Source organism: Giraffa tippelskirchi, chromosome 7 (assembly GCF_054371585.1).
Source record: "Giraffa tippelskirchi isolate mGirTip1 chromosome 7, T2T-mGirTip1v1.2.pri, whole genome shotgun sequence".
In the NCBI taxonomy this organism is placed as follows: domain Eukaryota; kingdom Metazoa; phylum Chordata; class Mammalia; order Artiodactyla; family Giraffidae; genus Giraffa; species Giraffa tippelskirchi.
Window position 1 is genome coordinate 102,831,414 of NC_137281.1, and position 17,201 is coordinate 102,848,614.

The 17,201-nt window shown below is 33.3% G+C and overlaps 1 protein-coding gene across 1 annotated transcript in view; it reads right to left on the bottom strand.

The window, feature by feature from the left end:
* Nucleotides 1-17,201, bottom strand: part of MDGA2 (MAM domain containing glycosylphosphatidylinositol anchor 2) — an 862,004-nt gene that overhangs the window by 376,320 nt on the left and 468,483 nt on the right. Inside the window, exon 3 of the mRNA XM_081511223.1 lies at nucleotides 6,929-7,103. Coding sequence (XP_081367349.1) covers nucleotides 6,929-7,103 — 175 coding nt within the window. The remainder of the gene's footprint in view (nucleotides 1-6,928; nucleotides 7,104-17,201) is intronic.

The window sequence follows — 17,201 nt, forward strand, 5'->3', positions numbered from 1 at the left end:
GGCCACAGTGACATTTCACTCTATATTTTCTGCACCGTTTGATACATCGTTCATGTTGTGTGGTGTTATGCATGTTATTTATTTTATTGCTTAACATTTATGTCCCATTTAAATAACCTATATATTTCATGTTGTCTCCTTAAGTACTTCAAACTCAATGAAGGTACAAATTATACAATATTAATAAATTCCTTTTTAGTCTCACAAAATTTAATGGAATTATATTTTGAATAGTCTTTCAAATATTTGCTGCATGAAGAACGGTCAAACTTTACTTTATAAATGTTTCATCCTAAACCACTGGTAAACAAATGGTAGTGGAAGAGTTTTACTCTATCATTTTTTGGGGGGGAGGGTTAGTTAGAATGTGGCAACAACGTTCCCTATGCTATCATCTGTCCTTTTCTTAAAGCTTTTCAGTCAACTTTATTGTTGTCAAATATCAAAGACCATCAATTCTCTATGTCTTTCTCCACTGTTGCCCTGTAAATAAATTCTTCAGTATCATTTTTCTAGATTGACAGGGGAGGAGAGGGTAAGACGTATGGAAAGAGTAACCTGGAAACTTACATTACCATATGTAAAATAGATAGCCAACAGGAATTTGTGGTATGGCTCAGGAAACTCAAACAGGGGCTCTGTATCAACCTGGAGGATAGGGAGGGAGATGGGAAGGAGTTTCAAAAGAGAGGGGATATATGTATCCCTATGGCTGATTCATGTTGAGGTTTGACAGAAAACAGCAAAATTCTGTAAGGAAATTATCCTTCAATAAAAAAATAAATTAATTTTAAAAATATCAAAAGCATCAATTCTTATGGAGAATTAAAGAAAAGTGTAAATATAATTAGAATTGACAACAATCTTCTGACAAAATTTGGAATGAGATTTGTTTTCACTTCTAGGAGCTTAATAACAAGGCCTGCAAGGCAAAATCTTCAAATCTATATTTGATGAATTGAAAGTTATCAAATTATACATGCACATAGTTTAGAAAATCAAATAAGTATATAAAACACAACCTCAAGTATTTCTAATACTCCTAGGCAACCTTTTCTAATGCATCTTGTAACCATTCTTGATTTTGCCTTCATATTTATAAATGTTTAACTGCTATTTACAGATTTTTTTTTCCATTTTCACATTGGCTTACTGATTTCTACCTGTTGAGAGAAGTTTTTCTCTCTCTTATACCAACTTTCCTCCTTCCCCATATTCCTTATATTTATATCCTACTTGTTAAGTCAACTGCTATTGTTACCACTGACTACACAAGTATATCTTCAGAGTTGAACCTTGTAATATATTTCAATTACAATTCATTTCAAACAACTTTTTCGTATTCGTTAATAACACACACAAGTTGTTTCTTCAATTGTGTACATACCCATCATTACTATGTTATCAAGCTTTCTATGAGAAGTGTAGAATCCTTCTGTAATACATCAAATAATCCACCAGTTGCATCTCTTTCATGAAGACATCCTTCATGAAAGTTCTTCTGGCAGCTTCACCCTGTCTTGAATGTTCTTGAGTTCCATGGCACAGCTATCATCATGGTGTTTTGCTTCAATATCATCTTGGGAGTCCATTCTATACTCTTTTATATACAATATCCTATATTTTAAATTAGTTTTGGTAGAATATTCATTAAAGTAGTGTCCAAAGAAAGGGAACATAGCAGAAAAAAATTTGGAAATATAAAAATGTCTTTCTTCTTTAATACCTGAAAAAATATATCTGGTTGGGTGGAAAATTCTAGTTTGAAAATAGCTTTCCTTCAGAATTTCAAAAGTTTCATTCAGATATCTCCTAGCTTCTTGACTTTTACTGTGCTATTTTGATTCCTAATTCTTGATATATGATCATTTTGGAAAAAAAATGAAAAATTCATTGGAAATATTTAAGATATTCATTTTTTTACTAATGTTTTAAATTGCATGTGAATGAGTTTTGGTGCAGATCTTGCTTACTCTGTGTGTTAGACACCTAGTGGGAGCTTTGTAATTGAAAACATTTGTCTAAATATGGTATAGTTTTTTATTTTTTAGAAAATAATTTCTTAATCGCTATATTATCTTTTGGAATTCTATACAAATGTTAGATTAGCTGGACAAATTCTCTAATTTTATTATCTTCCCCTTCTTCTATCCCTTTGATTGGTAAATTTTGTTTTATTCTCTGTAAGATTTCTTCAGCTTTATTTTCCACCCCTTTTATTGATTTTATATATTAACATTTTTAATATTCTAAGAGTTCATTGATGTCCTCTGAAAATTCCTTGTTTCTATATTCCTATTTTTGTTACATGATTGCAACATTTCCCTTTTTTTCTCTGGGAATACTAATTAAAAATATCAATAACTATGTTTTATTTTGTAGTTCTGCTCCCTGTAGCATTTTTGTTTCCTGAGTTTTTTTCCCATTTGTTTTTCTTGGTTTCTCTCTTGTTTTTAGACGATTGTCGCAAATGTTTGGTCATCTGGTATACTCACACCTAAGACTCAGTTATAAAACAGCTTCTTGGTAGCTCTGTTGATCAACAGTGGCCTTCACTGTGAGTGTAGAAGCAGGGCTGTTTCACCAAGGATCACCTTGTCAGGATCTGTAGCTGTTTTCTCCAGAGTTCATCAGTTTTACTAGATAGGTTCTCCAATATTCCTCCAGAAAGGCATTCTCAGAACCAAGTGTGAGAAGGGGTTCTGAAGAGTACCTAAACTTACATTTAATAACTCTGATTGAAGAGTATATTGCCTTTTGTTTTTGATGATTTCACATTTCTTAGTTCTAAGTTTCTCTGGTTGAACATTCACAAAAATAAATTTCTAGTCGTCTGTAGGGATTTAACTAGGAAGTTGGTAAGAGAACAGAGGTAGTTAGTTGTCGAACTGTGTGAAATGTAAAAGATCTGGGAATGTAACTCTTATATAGATTTTAAACCACTTGTATTTAGACTGAATTACACTGTAAAAGCTAAGTGATGTCTCCAATCCTGAGTTTTTTAATGATTCTATAATTCTGTGCCTCTTTCTATCCTCCATACTGACAGCTTTGATTCAAGCTTTCTTCAGTATGCTGAACAGTGGTCATTCCCTGATCTGATTCATTTCCTACAAAATTGTTTTTCTGTCATCTCTTCTTCCACTCCTTCTATCACTGTTCACGTTTGGTTATTGTTTTATTCCTTTATTATTGTTTTAGCATAGTTTCAGGGAGAAGACACAAAGAATGAATATTTTGAAAACAGTAGGTTTAAGTAGAACTAACTCTATTTTCTCTTAAACATATAGCTGTTAGTATTCAGACCCTCAGAGGCTATTTCCCAGAAAAAGAAGAATTGTAATTGAGTAGCTTTTGATCAGAAATATTTTTATAAATAACAGGTAAGATTTTTTAATGTAAGTTATGTGTTTGAAATCTGCTTGCTTATAAATATACTTTTTAAAGAAATCATATATCATTTTGAAATGCTTTTATAGTCCTCAAGAAAAGAATCATGGGTCATGATAAACTGAAAAACAGGTATATCTTCTCCAAACAGTAGAACTGAGTAAACTATTTTCTAGATTGAAACACCAAAGAGAATAATAATAGCACATTTGGTAGTTTCTTTATGGAACCTACAAGGTCCAATTACTACAAGAAATTTTAGAAAATTATGCAGGAAGGAATTGTTAATTCGAATTTAAAAATCTTCCCAAATTGATCAAAATATTAATACAGTGCCACAAATATTTTGATATTCCTATATACTAAAATCACCTCATTTTATATCAATCAGCATTGTGGCAGGTTTCTCTTCAGAAAATGAATTTCCTTAACAAAATAAATTTTATTTTAGGATGGTATTAGCCATAAAATCTAGAAACTTACGATCACCGAATGGGGTTTAATGAGAGATATACATTTTTGTGGTTATGAAATCTCTCCAGGATGGCTATAAAATTAATACTTTATGGAAGATTTTTAAGAGACAAACTGTCATGAGGGATTCAAGGCTAAATTCTAATGCCATTTATTAGAATTTTTGTTAAATTTAAGCCATAGTCTGCCTCAGCTGGCTGTTGCAAACATGATCCTTACCTGCAGATTATTTTGCATTCTATACCTATACTATTTCAAATTCTACCAATGTGGATGAACCAGTTTAGAAAAAGAAATAGAAATCTACAGTGCATTGACAATCCTAAAACTATGGCTTAAAGCGTTAAAAAAACAAAATTAGTCCTAGAGTTTTAGCATTTTCAAAATTATTTAAGGTAAAAGCACCTGAAATAAATTTGCTCACTTGTTTATGGTTTATAAAAATGAATTTCTAGTCAATCAACCAGTCTGACATCAAATCAAAATCCAAATAACACATGAATCTTAAGACTATAAACCAATTTTAGATGTCAAGTTTGTCAAGTTTCAATCCAGCACTAATACGTTACTCATATTTCTATTGACAATGATAGGGGAGGTTTTAAAGTATAAATATTCATGTAAAGGAAACATACTTGAGCCTAAAAACTGTTATATATAGAACACATAGATTATATATAAAACATAGATTCCCCAAAAGACCTGTCACATTTATTCATAGAGTCCATATGAATGGACTACTAGTTTACATGTTTTTCTCTGAATACATGTTATTGTCTCAAATAATATAATTTTAGACAGCCTTCTACTAAATCCTTGTCATCAAAAATGTATTGAAAGTAGTACTCCACTATGGTATGCATCACCATGACATTTCACTTACACAACAAAGAATGCGACGTTTGTCAAGTTCAGGTTGTGTGGGAAAAATCCCAAAGTAGGTCAAAGAAGAAGGTAATAGAACTAGCGCCTTCTAGCATGGTTTCCTGGAAGGTGACACTGGTCTTAAAAGACTAACAGGGCTGGGGGAAATGAGGTGTCTTGTGCTGTCAGTTCCCCCCAAGTATGCAATGTGAACTGAGATCCTGCGGCACAGCTGACTCTCGACAGACAGTAAGGACCCTGAGCAAATAGAAAAGAGTGGGAATCATGCACTCATGATTGAGAAGAAAAAAATGAGAAGAAAAAAGAAGGCTCTTTTCAAAAGTCTTTTAAAATGCCATTTCTCTCTTGTATTAGAATTTTAATCCAGCAATACAATCTTATTGTTGTATCAAACGTATTGCAGTGGGAACACAACTCACAATCTCTTATTCAAAACCTTAGGGAAATGTTTTTCTGAATATTTCAGATTTTAGGAAGATATTAAAGTCCATATTCCATGTTTTACATAACACACCCAGCGGGCTCTGTGGCAATGCTGTGTAATCAAACACATTATTTCCAGAGCAAAACATATGATTACTCAGATGAAGTAGGGTAAATAAAGAAGAGAAAGTATTTTCTATTTTTGCATTCAAGTCATTTCAGGTTAGATGTCGCCACCAAACTAGTTCTCATCAGCTTTTGCTGAAAAAGGTTACCAATGAAATTTAACAAAACACTTCCATTCAATCATCAGAATTTTTTAGATTTTAGAATTGTGTCTAAGGTATCAAAGTTGTGTATTCTAAAACTTCATGACCATAATTATAACAAAAATCACATGTATGTTCTTTTTCAAAGTTATATTATAGAAGTGTTTGACTCATTTAAATTAAATTTAGTGTCATTTAAAATTATATATGAACAAAACACTATACATAGTCTTTTTTTTAAGTATATATTACCATAAGTATTTGATTGGGGGTGGGGTGGGCAGAGGATATACTGTTCAGAAACATACAGGTAAGGAAGGCCCATAAGAACAAGGAGAAAGCAGCCTCTGGGATACAGATGCCTGAGTTATTCCAGGTCATGCCTGAAGGTCTGGGAATTGCTAGAGAGATTGGGGCTTGGGCTTCTTCTTTTTCATCCTTTCCAGGAACAGTGAAAGCTCCTGAATGTGGAAGGTGAATCACAAATGCAGCCCTGTCACTCACTTCTCAGTCACCTGACCAATTACATGAGATGCAGCATAGGATCTGATCAACCACATATAATTCCAATCCCTTTCCTAACTATGCAATTATACCCTGCATTGAAAGAAAAAGAAAAAAACAAAAGAATGAAAGGTGGGTAAAAAAAATGGGAACTCCTCACTTGTTACTTATACCTGAATCACTAAAAATAAACATCTTCTTGTTATAACACTAGAGAGTTAACAAATAAAATGCAAGTATTTGCAAAAAAGACAATGGAGCAACAGAAACCTAAACGAAAACTGAGCTTAATGTAGGCCCTTAATTTCTTTTGGTGGGGAAGACAGTATTGAGAGCAAGAGGACTTTAAATATATTTGCTAAAAGCCAAGAGCAGAAAAATGAGACCAAAAACAAAAATAAATCAACAAACACATTCCAGGAGGCTCAGCATTGTCCTAGGTACTGATTACTTTTAACAGAATTGGATCAAAACAGAGTCTACACAGAGATTTTGGCCTTTTACAAGCCAGTTCAAGTAATTTCACTCATGAAGTGCATTTTACAAAATAAGAATAACTGAAATTAACATAGGTTAAGTTAACAAAATCAATCACCATATCCACAGCATGATTTTTTCTTTTTACAAATATAAATATGCATTTATATAATAATATATACATATAAAATATATATATTCAACACTAATAGTCATTAATAGGATTTTCAGTTATATTTATTTTTTATTAATCTAATTCTTAGATGTTCTATAATTAATATGTATTATTTAATCATAAAAACTATGAAAATTTCTAATGGAGATTCTACAGGAAATATGCTAAATGAGCTACCTTAACCTTAAAGACTTGTCAATCTCAACTAAATATAACTCTATTTTTTTGAACAAACTCTAGTCTTTCTCAATAGATGTAACAATAAAAATAGTTATAGGACAAAACATAACTGTAGTTGACTTAATTATAGATTTCTGGGACATTTACTTACAGTACACATCCACTCTGATTGACTTTATCGCTGGGGACCCCAGGCCATTCTCTGCTTTACAGTAATACCGGCCTCCTTGGTGTCGCTGAATATTTGTAATCCTCAAAGTCTCGTTGAAGACACTTGAGTCTTGGAATCTGTCAGAGGCACTTCCTGCTGTTTTGGTCCACCTGATCTGAGCAAGCATCAACAAAGATTGTTACTTTAGGTTGGCTTTCTCACTGAAAAATTAAATAGCAATTACTCATTTGGAGGGACTTCCCCTGTGGCTCAGCTGGTAAAGAATCTGCCTGAGATGTGGGAGACCTGGGTTCAATCCCTGGGTTGGGAAGATCCCCTGGAGAAGGAAACGGCTATTCACTCCAGTATTCTGGCCTGGAGAATTCCATGGACTGTACAGTCCATGGGGTCGCAAAGAGTCGCACACAACTGGGCAACTTTCACTTTCACTCATTTGGAGAGTTGGCTTTCAGAAACTGCTACAGTGCCATTTTTGGCAAGTTATTGAAAATTAAGAAGAAAAGTTTATATAAAAATAAAATTATAAAATTATAAAATTTTAAATGCAGTGTCATTATTATATAGTGTATATAATTCTAACTCAGTTGCATAGAGTTCATCCATAGTTTCATCAGCGTGAAGGGCAATAAAAATATTAATATATACAAAGGAAGTTAAATATAAGTAGTACATTGGAAATACAAATTAGTTTATTTTTCTTGAGGCCCTAAAATTCTATTTTCCAAACCCGGAAAGGTATTTTTTATTTACCTAGCATAGGAACAACAGGTAGGCTCTCATTTTCTTTTTGGACATGTTTCAGTATTTTACTCAATATTTTCTATTTAATTTGGTTAGTTAAAGCATATTACCAAAGTAGCTTATTGAGATTATCTGTAATTTTATACACCTGGTTGTTACAAATGATTTTTATTTCTTTTTTATAGCTTTGCTTTAATAAGCCCACAAATGACTCATCTGTTTGATAATTAGAATTCACTTTACATCAATAATTATTTTCAAAAATGTGTAAACTTTTCAAAGAGAACATTTCTATTAAACTGCCAAAGCACTTTGAATATCTAAAACATTCCATTATAAACAATACCGTTCTTTTCAACACAGCTGTGTACATCAGACTTGGCTTTTACTAGAAATAAAGACTAGCATTCAAGTAAAATTTTGTGTATTTTGGCTTATATAAACCTGAACAAAAGCCACGTAATGGTACTGTGAAGTGATACAAAACAGGATGTAAAAACATTCAGTTTTATATCTCTCCTTGTCCCTGCTGTATAATATATTGCTTTATTTATTTTTTAGGTTGTAAAGCTGCTGATAGAAATCCTCTGCAAAGACAAATGAAGAAATATAGAAAAATGCAACTAAATATGGGTTATCAAAATTTAAATAATTTAATACTATTATTATTTATGCTATTTTGATACAATGTTAATTCAAACTTATGATCTAACAACACTAAGCATCTTTAAAAAATTCTCCAAATCATTACAATATCAGTATAAACATATTCATGTTTGCCCTTAATTGTGCGTGAAATTAAAATTTTACTTAGCAATTAATAAAAGTTGAGTAATTCATAAAAATACATATCAAATATTTATCCAACACTTTGTACAGAAAATATATATAAAAATTAAATGGGATGATTCCTGATTTCAAGTAGTTCATAAGCTGATTATTAATATGCTCATAAAAAGACAAAGGGTAACATGGGCACTGATTTGATAAGTACAATTTCCATGGGAAAATCTAGGGTTCTATTTTAACTTAAATTTCAAAATTTATAGGTAACAAAATAAAAAAAGATTGAAATGAGCAAGCAAATTACATATTTTTGCTTTGTATATCTTATATAGATATATACTAATTCTCTCTTACATATATATATTTCTAAGGTAAAACCTAAGATATAAATAAAACACAATTCCAATTAAATACCAAGTTTTCCTTGTCTATCACAATATGGCACCAATATTGATTTTTAAAAATAAACATTTCAGAATAAAAAAAGTAAGTTCAGGCTCAAAAGACTTATGGAAATGGCCTAGAAGTTTTGAATATTAAAAACGATATTAAGACAATAATTTAGTTTTAGAATACTGTTATAGTACTGGTAATTGTCCAGGAATTGGGGGAGATAGAGAATAAGAGTGTGCGTGTGTGTGTGTGTGTGTGTCTGTGTGTGGGGGGGGTGGGGGGGAGAGACAAAGAAAGAGAAAAGAGTGAGAGAAGAAATTATGATATAGACTATCAAACTTTTTGATCTTAGAATACCTTTACTCTATTAAAAATTATTAAGGATCTCAAATATCTTTCACTAATTTAAATTTTATCTTCATAATCAGTGTAGTAGAAACTAAAACTAAGACAATGTTAAATTATGTATTATTAACTCATTTTAAATCATTTTAATAAACTGAAGACATTAACTTAAGGGACACTTTTAACTGAAAATTCTATTTTTCAAGACAAAAATAATTGAGTAAAATGAATGGAATTGCTTTATAGTTTTGCAAATCTCTTCAGTACCTTCTTTAGCGAAAAAAAGCTAGCTAGATAATTATATCAACATCTTCATGCAATCTGTGGGTTTATCAGAAATATTTGAAGAAAATCTTGACTGGCTATAAAGGGAGTAGTATTTCAATAGCCTTTTTAGATAACTGTGGACAGTTTTCCTTGATACTACAGTAAAATTCCTTCAGTGTTAGTTTCCTACTTGCAAAATAGAATTGAAAACCATATCAATGCCCTTTTGGCTCTTTGTGACACTAAAACCCATTGGTCTATCTTGCACTTTTAATAGATCATTTTCTCAGGCATGATTTTATAGCAACATAGATTAGTCATCTGGAAAATATGAATTCATTGAGTTATGAAGATCTTCCAGATGTTCAGATAGCTCAATATATAATACAATTCACATACACTAATATCATCAATCTTCATAGAATAATCTTCTATAAGGACTGGTGAAATTAGTACATATGACTACCATGCTATCATGCTTCTGTTGGCAGATTTTCCAAAATTCTAAAATTTCTCTTAAATATGTGAAATTTATCATCAGCAATAAACGTTAAGGTGTTTTATTTGGGATGACAGGTTCATTTCATTCATATTTCAGGAAATATTTGCCAAATACCCAAGTCTGAATTACCATTGTTTGTATAAAAAGCATCCTTTTAAGTAAAAAAACATTATTCTTTAAAAAAAAAAGTGGGTAATTCACCGCAAAACTCATTCATACAAGACTTTGCCTTGAGACAAACACTGTACTTTAGTAAGCAGCAGAAATGCTTTTTAGGAATTTTCCATTTTGTCACTTAGGATATTAAAAATAAAGTAACTGTGTTCTAAGATGTTAAAAATTAATACTGGAACTTCCCTGGCGGCCCAGTGGTTAAGACTCTGTCTTCCAATGTAGGGGGTGGGGGTTTGTTCCCTGATCAGGGAGCTAAGATAGCACATGCCTCTTAGCCACAAAAGACCAAGAAATGTAAGACAAATTCAGTAAGCACTTTACAAGTGGACCACATCAAAAAAAAAAAATCTTTAAAAAATGAATACTGATTTTTATTGATTTACCAAAAACAGTGACACTGATCTTTTATTATTATTATTATTATTATTACTGTGAGTAAATGGTAGTGAATTAGTGAAGAATACAAAGACTGCTAGTACAATTTGATGCCGCAGCTTTGTTCTGTGCTAATGTGCCGCCTGTTTTATCTTCCTTTACTGCAAAAGCAGCATAGTGAGAAACAACATTCTTCTTCATAAGCTCCCTGTAAAGATCACAGGGTCCCCAGAGAGAACTAGGGACCACACAAGAGAACACTGTTAAGAGTACAGAAATATGTATATAATTTAGGATTTCATACAGGAAATATTTTAAATGAAAAGGGGAAAGAAAGTTTGTTTAGTAAGCGGTGTTGGGGCCATTGACTATATATCCAAAATGGAAAAAAAAGCTGACTCTCTAACCCACCCTTCATATCAAAATTAATTCTAGATGCAATAAAGATTTCAATGTAGAAAACTGAAACCGTTCCATAAGAAAATATGGAGTGATCTGTCTACAATTATTCAAGTGAGCAGGGCTTTTAATACAAATTCTAAAAAAAAAACAACTATCATTTTGATTAATATGTCACTCTTTTTAAAAAATTATGTAAGACAATTTACTATTAAAAATATCAGAATTCAGGGTTAGTTTCCATAATACATATATATATAAACATATATATACATAATATATATGTGTGTGTATATATATATACATATAATAATATATATATGTATATATATAGTACACTAGATGATGAGTAAGTTAATGGATAAGACAAGAAAAGGGAAACAATAGAACTACAAATTGGCATTATTTAAGTAAAGAGATGTTCAATTTCTTTCTTTTTAAAATTGTAAATCAAAGCATGAGAAACCAACTTTCACCTATTGAATAGCCACAAACACTGATACTATCTTGTGCTGTTGAGGTTTCACAGCTGGGATTGGAAGGGTAAGATGGTAAAATCTTCTTTTTTGGAGCAGAACCCGGTAAATTATGTCAAAAAGTGGAAACATATTCAGACTTGGACTTCGCAATTATCTAGTTCAAATATACCTAATATTTGCACAAGAATGTAGAAAAATGTCTATGTAATAGTACAACACTGAAAACAATACAATGTCAAATGATAGGGAAGTGGTGACAAATTAATTGACTCAATCTGAATTGAATAGAGTAATGCAAAGAATAAACATACAAAATGTTTTATTAAGCTAACAAAAAAAGAGACTATTCTCATCTGTGTAAAAAGAGTACATGTGTGTACATGCATTTGCACATGTATACTAATATGTTACTCCCAGAGAAGGAAATGGCAACCCACTCCAGATTCTTGCCAGGAGAATCCCCATGGACAGAGGAGATTGGCAGGCTACAATCCATAGGGTCGCAAAGAGTCAGACATGACTAAAGCGATTTAGCATGCAGGCATGCACTAATATGTTAATACATATTAACACATAAATGGAGCACATGAATACACACAAAATTTAACCTTGATTAATTCTATGAGTGGGAATGGTAAAAGAAGAGAATATGTAAAATATTCTTTTCAAAGATTTCTTATTTAAAATTCTTATTTACACTTTATTTTACTATGAACAAATATTGAATTTATTATCAATATGTTTAAAAGAAAAAAAAATACAATGCAGTTGTGAAATAGAAAAACCAGAAAAGTACAGAAAGAATAAAAAATAATCACTTATGCAAAGGGTTTTTTCCCCCTCTACTTAAAAAGGTAAATAATGAAAGGAAATATTCCTGAGTTTTGGAAAGATAACTTTACTTATTAAGGGAATTTACCAAGTTATACAACTAACTGATGAGAAAAGAAACCCCTATAACATCCATGGAATTCTCCAGGCCAGAATACTGGAGTGGGTAGCCCTTCCCTTCTCCAGGGGATCGTCCCAACCCAGGGATCAAACCCAGGTCTCCTGCATTGCAGGTGGATTCTTTACCAGCTGAGCCACCAGGGAATCCCAAGAATACTTGAGTGGGTAGCTTGTCTCTTCTCCAGCTGATCTTCCTAACCCAGGAATTGAACCGGGGTCTCCTGCATTGCAGATGGATTTTTTACCAGCTGAGCCACCAGGGAAGCCCATAAAGAAACCCCAGGCATACTCTGATAGAACTTGTGACCTCAAAGTCTACAAAGGAGACTGTATAGGCTTTCAGGCAAAAGGAACAAACTATTACAATGTGTTAGTCTGCCCATTCCCTGATGTTGATTTCTCCTTCTTCCACAGTAATTGAATCCCACAGTATTCATCAGGCACAAGGTTGCCCAAAACAAAGGCATTTCCTTGCTATCCATTCAGCTACATTCTTGCCAGTGTGTTTCAAGAAGAAATATTCTTATAGGGAAGCAGCCCTCCACATTTTGCTCATTTCAGCACATTACTGCTGTCTGCCATCTTGGACCCTGAACTGATATGGAATGAAAGTCAAGCACAGAGAATCTATAAAACAGAAGAATCTAAATCTCTGACATCATGGGAGTTTCACCTACCTAACATGAACTATGTATAGTTTCTGGGTTTCTACATAGGAAAAATAAAATTCTATCTTATGTCACACTTTGAGAGGGGGTAGTTTCTATGAGTAACAGCCAAACTTTAATTGATAAACCTGGAGAACACATAAACCTTGAGAACACACACACACACACACATGCACACACATCATAGAAATACTTTATGGATAATTCAACTCTGGATCCCAAACCTGATTAGTTCAGTAGATATTTAATCTGTTGAATGAAATGTAGAACTTGAGTTGAAACTTGAGGTGCTGGTGGATATAATTCAGCTGTGAGATAGACACACGAAAGCACTCAGTTGTATCTGACTCTTTCAACCCCATGGACTATACAGTCCATGGAATTCCCTAGGCCAGAATATTGGAGTGGGTAGCCTTTCCCTTCTCCAGGGGATCTTCCCAACCCAGGGATGGAACCCATGTCTCCCGCATTGCCAGCAGGTTCCTTACCAGCTGAGCCACAAAGGAAGTCCCCAAATACTGGAGGGGATAGCCTATCACTTCTCCAGCAGATCTTCCCGACCCAGGGATCAAACTGGGGTCTCCTGCATTGCAGGTGGATTCTTTACCAACTAAGCTATCAGGGAAGCCCAACTGAGCTATGAGGGAAGGTGGATATAATTCAGCTGTAAGATAGACACATGAACAGAGATTCATACAAGATAAATTTAGATTCCATCATGTTAAAAAAAAAAATCTGTAGTGAGGCAGACCAGTGAGAATTTAATGACTCTGCTCAGGGACTCAGGCTCTTTGAAACTGCCTGCACTACCATGTGTTTGCTTGAGCTTAAGGCCCAGACAAGCAGCTACAAATCTAGTTTTCACATCCCATTCCTAGCAGAGGTAAAGAGGAAAAGACAGAAGAATGCCTACCAGATCAGGTTTACAGAAGGCTCTAGCATATTGCCTCAGGACACTGGCACACTTCAGATAGACAGAGCCCCATCCACAGCTACCAGAAAGGCTGGGAAGTATACTCTTTACCATGCAGAGCTCCTGTCTCCCAGGCTCCTTCTAAAATCTAATTCTATAGCTCTGGAAAAAGAGGAGACGGGATATTTGGGACAATTTGCTAGTCCCAAGCAGGAATAAAATACATTCACTACTCAGATATGCGGCATTATTAAATATGGTTGTATTTAAACCCTTTTAATTTCCATAAAAATAACATGTACAGAAAAAGAAAGATGCTATACTTTACGTGGATATTCTTTATGGTAACTATATAGCCTAAAGGAACAGCTTGGAGATACTCCTAGGCTGCAGATCGTAACACTTAGCTTAGAGTCACCCAACTCTCCACAGAGAATTTTCTACTTTGCTTTTTGCAAATAATGATATTTCTGAAACATCATTATTTTTATGTAGTCTTAAATAAAATCACTGTTGACTAACATAGCTTATGAAAATGTTAAAAACCTCAAGTGCAGACCAAAGATAGACCTAGGTGAATCCAAAAGAGTGTATTCCATAGATACTACAAACTCAATAAGTAGTTAGCCCTTGACAGTTCTCAGACTTCTAGGCTCTCCCCTTTAATTAACATCTAGTGAATGAGGAGTTTTGTGAATTAAAGATACTTTCTATCAGTTGTTAATGAGTTAGGCTTTATACTCCCGATCAGTTGTTAAGGACTTAGGCTTTATACTCCCGTCTCCTCAGGTCAATCTATGATGACAAATATGAGCTTTGTCCCAGCCTTGTTCATACTCTGAAAGAAGAGTAAAAGACATCCAGAGAAAAAGTAAGATAAACATAATCTGATCTGCTTTAATTATTGGGGTGATTTGCCACCAGAGCCTCTGGGCACTAAACAAAGCCAGCCATGGCTCTTGTCATTTCCAGAGTGATAGTCTGAAAAAGCATAAAGGTATGATTATGAGTAAACAGTGCTCTTTACAGTTTTGAAAATAAAAGTTATTCTCTTATCCTGCACTAATATCAAGGAAAATTACAGAGAAAATATGTTCTCTTTGAGCTACTTTTATTTTATTCATCTCTTGTGAAAATAAGCAGTGAGAGATACTAAGTAAATTTTGTGTTTATCTTTAACAATGTTGTCTCTACATGTGTATGGAGAACTACAATAGGACCTGGTAGCAGTCTATCAAACCAAAGGTGACAGAAGAGGGTACCTTTTTGTGTAAATGCTTTAAAAAGTGGTAGGGGTTACTGCAGACTGCCTCATTGAAGGCTTTTCTTTTGTAGCATAACCAAGACATTAATCATGGACTCCAGACAACCAGTAACAGGATTTTACTTCTTTAAAAGTAAATAAAATGCTTTTTCATTTTATTGGTTGATTTTAAACCGACGACAGGCTTGGAAGGTAGGAATTTTTTTTTTTTCTATGTATCTGTGCCTTTGTACACCAGGCTCCTTATGAAATGAAAGTTCTCCTTTTTTCCTTCACTCATTATCTAGTTAACTCCCTCTGATTCTCCAGAAATCATTTTAGAAAGTCTTCCCTCTCCCATAGAACTCTATTTCATCCTGTCCTCAGTGTTGCCATAGCACCTTGCAAATCTCTCTGCGAGAGTACTCATTATGTGTCATATAAATTAGCTGTTTCTATGTTATAGATAACTGGTGTTCTGCCTGAATATCTCACAGTCCCTGTGTGCTTTCCATGTGCATCTCCTTAGGATGCCCTCTTACACTTGGAAGGTCTCAAGTCTGTGGAGCCATTTTGCTCTCAGAGGCAGAGTCTGAGAAATGCTAGAGATTTTCCTCTCTATCCAATGGCTTTTTAGTGGCTATGAAATGCAACTCTCTTGTCTCCCTTAGGACAGATTTTGAAGCATAACTTACATTCTAGAGCTCCTTCCACAGGATCGGGTTTAGGCTAGTCCCCTAAAATCACACCCTTGCCTGGCTTCTTCCTTTTCCTCTCTTGCTTTTTTACTCCACCAGCAGTATCTCCTAAAAGTGTTTCCCTAGTAAATCCCTTGGACTTGAATTCTCATCTCAAATTCTACTTCTAAAGAACCAGAACTAAGACAACTATTTTGCCTTTAATAAACTACAACCTATTACATCAAGGACTGTTCTTGATTTCGGTGTTTCCAATCCAATGCAGAGTCTAGGATATAGAGTAATTAACAAAATCATTGTTGCTTGAATGGATTCCTAGCACTATAATTCTGCTGACAATGAAACATAAATTAGAGAAAAATCCCACACCACAAGGCACCCACAATATAATGAGTTTCAATTAATTGAGGTGTTGATCTTTTAATAAATATTTCCTAAAATGAAAACTGAGTCTATTCAGCCATGTTCATTTTGAAATATAACAGAGGGATTTGGGGGTAAATTCTATAATTTTAATAAATTTAATTAATATATATAAATATTAATATTTTCATTTTATCTTTATAAATATAGGATTATACTTTGAATATGGATGGGTAAATTTAGAAGAAAATATCAAATGGTACTTCTCTATTGTCAAATTTTAAATTCCTATTGAATCAGCAGTTAGTAGTACTATATAAGACAAGAATAAAATTTGATAAATGGAAAAAAAGTAAATTTATAAAACTAAATTCATTCAAGAGAGCTGGAAATATTGTAGAAAAATAATATAAAAATGAAAACAGAAGAAAAGGTAATGTGAGTTATGAATTCGTTTATCAGAAAACCATCCAAATTTTAGAAGATAGGGTGTTAAATGAATCAACACTGCAATATAGCTGGCATAAAAATATCAAACACCATGCTAATTATATTCAGATATGATTAAAATGTAAAGATTTGACCTCCTTTCCAATAACCTCTGATGTATAGATAATACCACTCTAATAGCAGAAAGCAAAGAGGTACTAAAGAACCCCTTAATTAAGGTGAAAGAGGAGAGTGAAAAAGCTGGTGTAAAAATCAACATTCAAAAAAACTAAGATCATCGCATCTGGTCCCATCACGTCATGGTAAATAGAAGGGGAAAAATGGAAACAATAGCAGATTTTATTTTCTTGGACTCCAAAATCACTGCGGACGGTGGGTGCAGCCATGAAATTAAAAGCCACTTGCTCCTCAGAAGGATAACTATGAAAAATTTAGACAGCATATTAAAAGGCAAAGACATCACTTTGCTGACAAAGGTCCGTATGGTGAAAGTTACGGTTTTATT